General features: G+C 47.4%; 1 protein-coding gene across 1 annotated transcript; it reads right to left on the reverse strand.

The window, feature by feature from the left end:
• Positions 1-7,695: 7,695 nt before the first annotated feature.
• On the reverse strand, positions 7,696-12,080 carry SNAI1 (snail family transcriptional repressor 1). The gene is made up of 3 exons (XM_014576723.3): positions 11,654-12,080; positions 10,502-11,017; positions 7,696-8,918 (listed from the first exon to the last, which is right to left on the reverse strand). The coding sequence occupies exons 1-3, from the start codon at positions 11,730-11,732 to the stop codon at positions 8,737-8,739; spliced, it is 777 nt and encodes a 258-aa protein (XP_014432209.1). The 5' UTR covers positions 11,733-12,080; the 3' UTR covers positions 7,696-8,736.
• Positions 12,081-12,974: the final 894 nt, after the last annotated feature.

Raw genomic sequence — 12,974 nt, forward strand, 5'->3', positions numbered from 1 at the left:
AGGGGGAAGAATTGCATTGGCAAAATGGCCATGGAGCTTTTTTCATTACGATCCTCAAATTCTGAATGTTGCAAATAAAGTTTAACTTTGTGAAACATCTTCATCATATAAACCCATTCATGAAGCTCCATCTTAAAACTAGTTATGTGTTTGCCCTTCTCCAGTGCACTTAGGCCAGGTCTACACTGGGGAAGAAATTTGATTTAAGATATGCAACTCCAGCTACGAGAATAGTGTAGCTGGAGTCAACATACCTTAAACTGAATTTCTCTGGCAGCCCTACTGCATGAGATCAATGGGAGACTTTCTCCCATCAACTTCCCTTATTCCTTGTGATCCTGTGGACTACTAGGGATGATGGGGACACCATCAGCATTTGATTTAGTGGGTTCTTACTAGACCTGCTAAATTGAACCCCAGAAGATCAATCTCTCGAGCATAGATCTCCAGGTAAGATCAGGTCTTAGAACCTAATCTAATTTCCAGACTAAATTTATTCATGGCCCATTGATGCCCATTTGTTATTGTATCAGCATTGTCCTATGTTACAAACTTATCCTTTCACATTTCTTGTCCCATTCTTTGGTGTCAGCTCTGGGCAAAGCTGGGTTCAGGGCCCAGTGTTGCCCACTTTCTCATGTATTTTGCTGCAGAAGTAGTTTGATTTGCTCATATGGAGTATATGTGCAGAGTACTCTGTGAGTGCAGAACCAAGAGTTTTGGAGTTTGGCACCAACTCCCAGAATTCCATGGGCTTCTGCTCTACATCCCACAAAGTACAAGAAAAATCTAGGAATTCACACAGTCCAGCAGTGGAGCAAAGGACCATGGGATATCCACCCAGGACACCATGTGCTTAACTTTGGAAAAGTCCTGTGAACACAGCGACAAGTATTGAAGCTGGAAACAGCTGTCCATCTGTATACTTTTTCTGAGGCTTATTTACTGCATGCTGGTCAATGTACCACACACCAGTGCATAGCTTTCCCCTTCCTGAGTGTAGACAAGACCAGATCCTGTTGAGCAGTCTGTCGGGCAGGTCTATGTAGAGAAAGTGCCCTAATTCAGTGAAACGGGTTTAGAAACATGGAGCAGAATAGAGCCTTTGATTGTAAGATCTCCCAGGCAGAGATCTTGTCCTCATAGGCATTTGTAAAGTGCTTAGCCCGTATTGAGATGGTGACATACAAATATTAGCGATAATAAAAACAAAATGTTTTTTTAACTATTTGTTTATTTAGGAAATTTTACAAGTTTTAAAAACCCCTGCTATGTAAATATCAGAGACCACCAGTACAACAGTGAACTTATGTATAAAGAGAGATTATCCATTAATATAGTGATAGCATCTTTGGCTGTGTCTACATTGGCAAGATTTTGCGCAAAAGCATCTGCTTTTGCACAAAAATTTGCTTTCTCTCTACACTGGCGGGGAGTTCTTGTTCAAGAACACTGACGTTCTAATGTAAGAAATCAGTGCTTCTTACGCAAGAACTATGACGCTCCCGCTCAGGAATAAGCCCTCTTGCGCAACTGTTCTTGTGCAAGAGACCAGTGTAGACAGGCAACAGGAATTTCTTGCGCAAGAAAGCCCGATGGTTAAAATGGCCATCAGAGCTTTCTTGCGCAAGAGAGCGTCTACACTGGCACGGATGCTTTTACACAAAAGCACATCTCTTGCGCAAAAGCACATGCCAGTATGGATGCTCTCTTGCACAAATACTTTAACGCAAAAACTCTTGCGTTAAAGAGTATTTGCGCAAAATTTTGCCAATGTAGACGTAGCCTTTCTGTTTATTGCCGAGTGAGCATCATTATACCTATTACATGCCATTTCTAGTGATTCTATTAAGTTTAGTGAGAAGTCAATATACTTATATTTAACAGACCAGGTATGCGCATTAGACAGAGCACAGCGCTTTTAAAAACACCATCTCCTAATCACTCCCTTTAGACACATACATGACTTTACGACAGTGGATGGCAAGCCAAGTTCTGGGGCCCTGGCTCAGACTTTATTCAGTCTTTATTTGGACAAAGCTCCCAGCGAAGACAATGGAAGTTCTGCTGAAGTAAAAACCAGGTCAGAGCCTCAGGATTCGGCCTGTGATTATGCAGCAGAAATCCCAAATTCGTCTCCCATGTAGTGGAAGGTGGCCTGCCAAGGACACTTGCACCCTCATGCCCTGCATGATCAAAGCAGCCAGGGGAAGGAGTGGGACTAGGGTGTATTCATTTTGAATACAAATAGAGTGAGGGCCCCAAGGATTCTGCCACATAGTCAGTACTGTAAGAAGCAGGAGGTGGGGGAAGGGTACTTCTAGAGGCAATTTTCTTTTGAAGTAAAGTGAAATCCTAAAGCTTTTGTTTTCCTTCAAACTCTCCCTTCTCTGACCCTGTATGAGGCAGGGTAATTTCAAGTAGCTTGGGGCACAAGAGGCTCCAAAGCTGTCCCTGGTTGTGGCAATTTAGCGCATCCTTCTCTTGGGCTGCTGGTAAAGACACACATACATTAGCTGGCCTGGCTTTCCAATTAACCTTAATTCACTCAGTGGGTGGTGAATGCCTAGGAGAAGAAAATGCACTTTTTGGTTTCCCCAAGAGCTGGGAGGACATATGTGCTTGTTTGAAAGGTTCTTCAGAGTAAGTGGAAATTAAAACTGGAAGTTCAAACACCTTGTCAGCATCACACAAAGCAAAACAATTCCAGCCCAAAGAGCATGTCAATGCAGAGCCAACAAACCCCGCTCACTGGGGTTCATGATCTTCAACAATCGCAGCCCCTTGTGTGCAGGGGCCCTCTTGTGATACCTGGAGCTAAGTTGATTGAATCCCAGCTTTTATTAGCACTGACAATATAATCTTTTGCAGATGGTCACACAAGGTGGTCACCAAATGGCTCGGCTCCCCCACTCTCCTCCAAACCTACAGTGCTTCCTACCTGGCTAAGACACACAGGCTCAAGAGACCAGCTTCATAGTTTGTTTATTTCTGGATTTTTTTAAAAATACAACAATACTTCAGCAGGAACCTCTGCCTTAGTCATCAAATCTGCATTTTACATAGCCAGTTAATGAGTCAGGGATGACTCCCTGGCTTCTGATGTGCTCTGTGACTGCAGAGTCTTTTCAGACTACACGTCACTTTCTCAAGGTGTATTATGACATTAGAGCTAACACAGAGGTCATTTTTTGTAAAAGAAAAGCAAGAAAACTAGAGTAATTAAAATAATGCCTATCAGTGTTCATCTGCAGATCTCAAAGACTGCAAAAGATGTAAGAGTCTGTCTACACCAGAACACTCAGGAAAGTGAATCCAAAATACTTAAAGATGTAAATTTAAAGTGGATTAATTAAACTGCATTAAGACCCGGAGGGAGCTCTTATTCAGAATTCAGGTGGCTTTAATTCAGTTTAGTTTAATTCACTTCACTTCAGAATTAAATAAGTGTCCACAGATAGAGATTTAATTAATTTAACTGATCCAAAGTCTTATTTGCAGTTCAAAATGTGTTTTGAGGCAGATCCATGGCTCTGGCTAACCTGTGAAAAGCAGATTCCAAGAGAACGAGGAGAGAGGGTTTTAAGCCACTTCCTAGATCTTGAGGTAGGTCAAGGGCCATTTTGGACCAGAGCAGATTTTAAAATAGCCTTAGGCTATGTCTACACTAGCATGTTGGTCAATAAAACTTTTGTCAGTCAGAGGTGTGAAAAAACACCTGACCAATGTAAGTTTCACCAACAAAAGTCCTGGGCTAGGTCTATACTGGCGAGTTCTTGCACAAGAATGGCTGTTCTTGTGCAAGAACCCACAGAGCGTCCATATTGCCTGCCCGCTCTTGCGCAAGAAGATTTATAGTACGGTGTTGGAAGACAGGGCTTCTTGCGCAAGAGTGACGCTCTTTTCTAACAAGTGTAAGATGGCAGTGTGGATGCGTGGCAGGGGTTTCTTGCACAAGAAAGCCCTATGGCTAAAATGGCCATCAGAGCTTTCTTGCACAAAGGAAAGTGAACACTGCTATGGCTGCTCTTACACAAAAGCACATGGGTGTGTGGACGTGTTCTTGCGCAAGAGTTCTTGAACCCGCCAGTGTAGACATAGCCCGGGTGTGGAGAGTGCTGATAGCAGGAGCATGCCTCCCAATGACATAGCTACCAGGACTTGTTACTTTAATTACGCCGGCAGGGGAGCTCCCTCCTATTGGCATAGAACAGCTACACAGGAGACCTTATAGCAGCGCGGCTATAAAGTCTGTAGTGTGGATGTAGCCTAGAGGCTGCTCTAAATTACACCAACAGTAACTGGCCATGAAGTTCAAAGTGGTATTGGGCACTCCCTCCCCCACCCTCTCCACCCGGGTACAGTCCTAACAGGAGCAGGGCAAATGGTCCAGCCTGCTGTGTTTCACAATAGTTTGGCTTTCTTGTTTCTGCTGTTTTCAAGTTGTATTTACCCTCCCCTGATACCTTAATTCTAAAAGCACTGCATCCCGAACATCATCCATCCAAAGATTGGAATGGAGCTGAATTGGCCACAAGTTAGCTCAGAGCTGGGGAAGAGAAGGTTTTGCACACCCAGTGGAACAAACCCTTTGTGGTCTGTTTTACTTACATTAATACTATCCCATTGAAGCCAAAGGCACAGGCAGGATTTAGCCTCCGTGGATGTAGGAGCAGGTGTAACCCACACACCTAGGCTTTGTCTACACTGGCGCGATTTTGTGCCAGAAATATGCAAATGAGGCTAAGCGTGGAATATCACCGAGCCTCATTTGCATACCTAATGAGCCGCCATTTTTGTGGAAGAGGCTCTTGCGCAAGAAGGAGCATCTACACTGCCCCTTCTTGCGCAAGAAAAACCCTCTTCCGCAATGATGTTATTCCTGAAGATAATCAGCGTAACAGCATTGCGCAAGAGGGTTTTTCTTGCGCAAGGGGCAGTGTAGACGCTCCTTCTTGCGCAAGAGCCTCTTCTGCAAAAATGGCGGCTCACGCTTAGCCTCATTTGCATATTTCTGGTGCAAGATCACGCCAGTGTAGACATAGCCCTAGTGTGGTTACTGAGCAATGCAAGTGGTAGCCAGACCACAGCAACAGTTAAGATCAAGGGACCTTTACAGCACAGGCTGGAAGCCAGCTGGCTTTTAGCTCAGAGGCTCCTATACCCTGCTTCAGAGTTCCCAGGTTCAAATCTGCCCAGTAGCAGTTACATAAGGAAGAACTTTCAGTCCCATAGGAAATGGAACAGAATTGCTAAGTGCTCAGATGGCATGTTTAACCCTGATTGACCATACATGCAATGTGAACCAATCAGGGAATTGTTTATTCACAAAACTACCCTAAAATGCATGGTTCAGGCCCTCTCCCATCTTTGCCCTACACCCTGAGCTATGGCAAGCATGGACCAAAGGCAGGATATGTCCGTTAATATTTAGCTAAACACACACACACACAGTCATATCCTAAACAAAATTATAACTTGAAGAGTCTTGTGCCAAAGAAATGAAAAATAAAACACTCAGCTGTTACCTTGTCCCTCCCAATCAAAGCTCCCAAAGCACATCTAATGCACACTCCTTCTACAGACAGAAAGTGCCTAGAGATATTTGTTCCCGCATATCCACTCCTAACCCATCCTTTCCTAGCCCTGAAGGTGGCCCTATCTAGAAATTTTCCCGCTTGTAACAATTTACTTACTATTGCAAATCCAGGATTTTATAGATGAAAAGCAGAAAGTAATTAGTGGAACGATCCCTCTGCCTCTCTTCTTAATTTCATTTAAAAAAATCATTTGTTTCCTGTTGGGAAATGGAGGATGGGGCTAACAAAACCCCAACTTCCTCAGTGCTCAATAATAAAGATTGTAATGAGCCAGGCTCAGATGGGAAAGTAGGTTTATGCTGGGTGAGCACTTAATTAAAGAATGGCTGAGCAGCAGATCTGTTCCCTTTTACAACTACACATCTGCCTGTTTTATAAAAGTGCCTTTTGAAACCTAAAGGGAACAAGTGCTTGACTGGAGGCTGCTTAACTGATTTTATCCATTCCCAATTATTTTAAAAAGGTGAAATGGAGACATGTCCTGCTTGGAGTGGAACATCTCTTTTGTTTCTGATTTAAAAACCGTATTTCAAGGATCATAAAAACAGAATGTGGGTGGAGGGAAATGGGAAAACTTTAGCCTGCAGGGAAACCAGTCAGTAAAATATAGATTTACATCTGCCAGCCAATTAAGTGGCCATGCCAAAATTCCCAGTCTACTATGAGTGTTTTGAGTGGGCAAGGATCAGACCCCTAAAATGGCTGCATGCCTGACAATAGCATAAAGGCAAATGTATAATTATTTATAGTAGGAGAGTCATCTATTAACTCTGCCATGTGACAGTATTTCTAACCTTTTTGAGCACAGCTAAGGAAAAGGGGAAAGAAATGATTTACTAGCTATTTACCATTCTGTAGCACCTTCCAAGCAAGGGGTTCCAAAGTATTTTTCAAACATTACATGAGCCAAGTTCCACCTCCTGGGTAAGGGGCATTATCCATTTTATAGATGGAGGAAGTCAGACGTGCTTTCTCTCCCTTTGGTGCAGCCGCACCAGCGAGAGTCATGATGGTGTCAACACTAGTGTTCCCAGGACTTAGTGCCAACACTAGATTGGCTGGTCTACCCATGCAGCTATTCAGGAAGAGCTGCCATGCTTTAAATTTACAGACTCCTCAATCCAAATTAACTTTCAAGCGTAGACAAGCCATAAATCTTGTTTAAAACTGCAGTGGCAGCTAGATCACCAGCACTTCAGCAGTGTACTTGCTACTGCGCCATCCACCCCTTTTCAGTGTTACAAAGGCTACATACAGATTCAGACTGATGCCAGGAAACACTTTCCAATTTGTTATATTGACCAAGATCCTTGAATAGTGTCCCAAGGGAAGCTATTGGGATACTTTCGGAATAAAGAGCACTAGAAAACATACTTTAAGAACAACCTTGCTTCATCTTTTGGTGGAAGAGATTAGATGACCTAATAGGACTCTTGAGAAGTTAACAGTTTGACCTGCCTCTGTCATTAAAGCTACATCTACAGTACAGCAGAAAGTCAACCTAAGCTATGCAACTCCAGCTATGTGAATAATGTAGCTAAGAGTCGACATACCTTAAGTTGAGTTACCATGATGGGCTTGTTGGGAGAAATTCCTTTCGGCTTCCCTTACTCTACCCTGGACAAGAGCAAAAGGAGCAACTGAAGAGTCATCTGCTGTTGACTTGGCAGGTCTTCATTAGATCTACTAACTTGACCACCGGTGGATTGATCTCAAAGCGTTGACTGGGGTATAATGTAGTTCTAGCCTAAGACATATCCTCTATGACCCCCAAACATACCACTTGAGAATTTTACTCAGAGGCTCTTTGCATCTGCACCACAAAATTACTTCAAAATGCCTGCAGAGTTACAGCCACCTACTACCCACTGTTCACGGGCATTCTGGGTATGTTACTGATACTGGTTCTATTGTCAGATTGCTATTCACCTTTGGCTACTCAGGGGGGAATAGCCTTTCAGGAATTTAAAGTGCTAATTTTTGAGCCCAACTGAGTAGCCATTGTTTACATTAATATGCCATTACTAACACATAATCTTGCAATGTCAAACTTAAATGTGCATTCATTGCTATAAAAAGTAGCCACCAGACCATATTATAAATTAACCACTTTATTGAATATCAATAAACTGTATATAATTATATAAAAAAGTTTCATCAGTACAAAATTGTGGCACAAAAATATAAATACCAGTGTACCTTTGAAATGTAAACATACTCTGTTATGATTATGTGAAAACAATGTACAAAGAAAAATGCATTCACTAGGCACCTGTCAATAACCATAAATAGCTCTTTTGGCACACACCTGTCAATGGGCAGTGCTTTGCACAGGCCACTATTGTATCATCTGACAAGTGCCTGCTATTAGTCACAGTTCTCTTGAAAGGCAGTTGTTAAGAGTCATATTAACAGGTGCTTGAGTGCATAGCTGCTCTGTAAACAGGATTCTTGTTTGAAATGGCTACCAATGCCTTTTATGGACACTGTTAATCTTGTAGGCATTGCAAATTGTCATTGTGCTGGGGAAGAAGCAGCTGCTTGAGAACTAATGTGATACTGTATTATTGCATAGTTACACCTTCTGCAGGCGGCATATACACAATTGAGGAGAAGAAGGGATTTATGTTTAACACTTCGCTTTTGTCCTTCATTAAAAAAAAAAAAAAAAACACCAAACACAAACAACTGTGATACAAATTTCAGACCAGCTGTATGTCATGGTTCCAGGCGCAATCCTGCAAGGTACTGAGTGCCTTCCGCAACCAACAGACACCTATTAAGTCTATAGCAATGCTCACATCAATAGGCCTGATCCTGCAACCACTGAATTTAGCTGGAGTTGATGAAAACTCTTCATGCCTTCATTTCATAAGCCACAGTCAATCAACAGTAGAGGGGCAGATCCTGTAACAGAATTTTCACCGCTGATTTCAATGGACAAAGGATCAGGCCCTTAAATTGCGCCAGAGGTATAAAGATGAAGAGCATGGTAAAAATATCATTTAAGGCCCAAAGCAGCTGGATATACAGGGCTTCATACACACTGTAATGGCAATATGAAGGAAACTACCTCCTATAGAAACTAGTAACAATACATGTATTTGCATGTCAGAGTCCTTGGGGGTTAGAGCCTTTAGCGAGTTCCAGAGCAGCCCGTTTCTTCATGTTTGTGAAGTAGTGACATGCGGGAGAAAGTCCGGGAGCAGGTTTTGCATTGATACTTCTTTACATCTGAATGAGTCTGCAGGTGGGCTCGGAGATTAGAGCGGTCAGCAAAAGCCCTATTGCAGTGTGTACAGGAAAAAGGCTTTTCACCTATAAAACAAAGAGAAGCATTCACAATTAAAGAATGCATCAACACATGGGAATATCAAAGAGTGAGCCATTCAATGGGCAAAGTTTGTTAAAAGTGTTTTGAAAAGAAGGCCTGTGTATTATTGAGATTTTAAAAGGACATTTATAAATCTCTGTACAAATGCATATACATTTGTATGTATGTGATCCACTTGGACAAAATATTACATGTGTAGGAATTCATTAGTAAAAAGAGCATTCCTGAACTGGTACATAAAAGTGTATGAAAAGTAATGCCAAGGAAAGGTTAGCGCGCGCGCACACACACACACACACACACACACACACACACACACACACACACACACACACACACACACACACACACACACACACACACACACACACACACTTTCACAAAGTAATTAAGGACAGAAATATTTCACGGGAGGGCTTGGTGTTGTTGAACCTGACTGTTTGCCCAGAGCTGTGATGGGATCCTGTCACAGCAGACAGTGTTTAAAAGCAGAGGGTTCTCCAACTAGAGTACAGCTATTTCTTTCTGTTCATCCACCTCCCAAAGTTGAAACGCCTCAAGTAGGGTGAATTCCTGGCAGAAAGGCTCTTTTGGAGAAAAATGCATGTGCTCAATTTAGAAAGCACAATTAAGAGTCTTTCTAGCTTCCTTCAAGCATCTTTAGTACTTTCAGAGGGTGTGAAATCAGCGCCAAGTAACAATTAAACTATCCCTGTGGCAAACACAAAGGATGTGGAGGGAGATGCATTGTAAATGTGATACTTCTTGGATTAGAAGCTAAAAGCTTCAACAGGCTGGCAGCTGCAGTCTGTTGCTTTGCCTGGGGCATTACAGTAACAGGTGCACCATGCTAACAGCATTGCTACATTAAAGCACCTGCCTACATGGGCCATGAGCCTTCAGTGTCCCCTACTCCCTTGCTCAATGGTACCATTAGCCAAACAATGGAAAATCAATGAGGTTTGAAATGATGCTTTTGTGTTGGAACTAAGCTCATCCCACCCCTTGATTCACGAGGAATTCACATGCCTGGAGAATTAAAGAGGCCTGTGTTCTGATCAAGGTGGTCAAGTTCCCTCAAGTGTCCACAATCCCTAACACTAGACAGAAGGAAAGACTGCAGATGATATGAGCTTTACTCCAGGAGCTAAGAGAGCCTGCAGGGAAGAAGTGGGGGTGGGGGAGAGAAGTCAGGAAAAGACTTGCATAGGTAAGCAGGTTGGATGTTTAACAGAGGGGGGTAAACCAGACCCAAATCACTGCATTGTCACAGAAAAGATTGCACGCTTGAGCAGAAATGCACACTACTCCCTGAACTCCTTAGCATGCCTGGGGCCAGACCCTCAGCCGGTGCAAATGGGGTCTGGATAGCACGGATTTACACCTGCTACTAATCCGCCCCATGAGTTTAGCAGAAAGGCATTTAAAGGACATTTTCCAGCCAGAGGCCCCAGGGTTTGGGAAGCCCTTATCTCCTCTAGATAAGATACAAAATTGTGGCTGCTGCTTCAGGCTGCAGGCCTGGGAGGGGAAGGAGAGGAGGGAGAAACACCCGGGCCCACTTTACCTGTGTGGGTTCGGATGTGGCCCTGCAGGAGCCAGGGCCTGGAGAAAGCCTTGCCGCAGATTTTACACACGCAGGGCAGCGTATGGCTCCGGATGTGCATCTTGAGAGCCCCCAGGCTCACGTACTCCTTCTCACAGTACTTGCAGCTAAAAGATTTCCTGGCCTGGGAATCGCAATGCAACTGTTTGTGCTTGGAGAGGCCCGCGAAGGTGGAGTAGGACTTGCTGCATTGACCGCACTGGAATTTCTCGGCCTCCGTGGCGGAGGAGGCCGGGCTGGGCGGGTCGGAGGTCTTGCCTTCGTCTTCCTCGCTGGACAGGGAGGTCAGGTCCAGGGGCTTGAGCTCGGGGCTGGGGGAAGCGACGCATTTCTTGTACTCCGCCTCCGAGGTGAAGAAGTTGGAGAGCAGCCCCGTGTCCCACACCAGCGGGGGGTAGTAGGCCCCCGGGCTCAGCACCTCCGGCTGGGGGATGAGGGACAGGGGGCACTTCTCGTACAGGAAGGGCGACACGATCACTGGAAAGAAGCAGAGCGGGCGCCGGTTAGAGGGGGCCAAGGTGAGCAGCCCCATTCAGAGCCGGGGAGGGGCCTGATCCCTGCGGGGGGGGGGGGGCTGAACTCAGTGGAGTGGGGAGGAAGAATCGGGACCCACAGCGCGAACCGAGCCGGTAAAATCCGCGCCCCGTGGGGCCCCGGGGCTCCTGGCAGAACAGAGCTTTTTCCTCTGCCCGTCGCCGGGCGGCGTGTCCCACCCCGGGCGCAGGCTGGGCGCCCGGGAGGCTGCGCTGCAGGTGCGCTCCAGCCCTTCCCTGCGCCCGCACATGGGCAGCGGCTCGCTCCCGCAGACCTCCGGGGCCGGCAGCGCCGGACTCCGCCACGCCCGCGGGCTTCACACGTGGGTGGCGGATGCTGCCCCTGGATGCAACACGGGCAACTTCCCGGGCCCGGGACGCACCTGCCTGGTGAAGCCACCGTGCGGGCAATGCCCTTCCCCTGGCCCCCACCCCAGCTCCTGCGCCCCCACCCTCTCCAGACTCCCCCCCTCGCCCCGCTGCCCAGCGGCCCCTCCAGCACCCTCCCCCGCCCAGCGCTCCCCTAAGCCTTCTCTCCCCCAATGTCCGGCGACCCCCTCCAGTCCCGTGCCCCCCTTACCGGTCTGACTCTCCAGCTCGCTGTAGTTGGGTTTCTTGCTGGCCGAGAAATGCTTCTTCACCAGGAAGGAGCGCGGCATCTTGCGGCCGGGGCTCTCGGCGCGTCTCCGCTCGCTCTCCCCAGCTGCACCGGCCCTAAATCCTCCGCTCCGGCTGGCCCGTCCCCCGGCTGCTGCAACCACCTTCAGCGGCCCGGAGCCAGGACGGCTGCTAATATGGGTCCGGGAGGGGCGAGACCGACACGCCCCCTTGTCACTTGGCGGCCAATGACTGGAGGCGGGGAGGGTCCCCGCTGTTCTGCGGTCCAGTAAGTGCGGCGCCCTCTTGCCCAGCCCGGAGACCCAGCGCTCCCGGGCGAGGAGCGCCCGGCCGGCCCCTCTCTGCGCGCACTGCAGCAGCTTGCGCGAGCAAACCCACCTGCGCCGAGTCCCATTGTCCGGGGCTGGCGAGCGCCCCTTAAAAAGGATCCGAGTGACCGGTCAGAGGCGCCCTGGCAAAGGCAGCAGAATTCATAGGGGGCGGCGCTCCCGGGGAAGCGCCCGGAGGAGTCCCAGAGGCTCTTCTCTATTGCTGCCAGTGGTACCCTGGGTACAGGCGGCGTTTCTCAGGTTGCAAGCACTGAGCAGAGCGGCTCCCGGTCTCCGATCCCAGTGCTGGCTAAGGGGCACAGTTTCCTCTAACTCACCGTTCTCCTGGCGCTGCGGTGGACAGACTGTGGGAAGTGTCCGTCCGGATCCCCTCTGACCCTCACAGCTTTGCCACCTTCAGAAGCAAAACCAATCCCCCAGGCTCAGCCCCGGTACCTGGGGCATGTTCCAGAACACCCCGAAGTGAGTGAGCCCTGCGGTCCAGCGTGGGCAGATGTATTTGTCGGGAGACGGGTTTTCTCTGGGGAGACCTGCGCAAGCGAATACACTTGTGCTCCGGCCGACCTGGGGGCGGGGGTCCCCCCAAGCAGCACGTGCCTTGAAAGAGCTGCTCCATATCGGGCATTAGCACAGTCTCCAGCTAGCCGGCCCCCGGCTCTTTGGTGAACTTTGCTTCCTCTCCCAGGCAGCAAGCCCACACGTGTTAGCCAGATGCCACCTGCACCCGCTGCGTTCCAGGGGCAACAGGTGTGGGCCAGAGAAGCCACTGGCAAAAGGGAGGGGGTGAAGAGGACTCATCCGGAGGCTTGATTCCCCATCCCCAGGAGAAGGATAATTTGGGCTATTGGTACTGTCTGTACATATGTCTCTGAGGCGCCCGGGGGCAAATTGATTGGTCTCTACACATCACCAAGCCCGGGGGAGAAAAGCGGGAGAGGCAAGGCGCTAGCCTAA

The sequence above is a fragment of the Pelodiscus sinensis genome, chromosome 18, assembly GCF_049634645.1.
Source record: "Pelodiscus sinensis isolate JC-2024 chromosome 18, ASM4963464v1, whole genome shotgun sequence".
NCBI classification, from domain to species: domain Eukaryota; kingdom Metazoa; phylum Chordata; order Testudines; family Trionychidae; genus Pelodiscus; species Pelodiscus sinensis.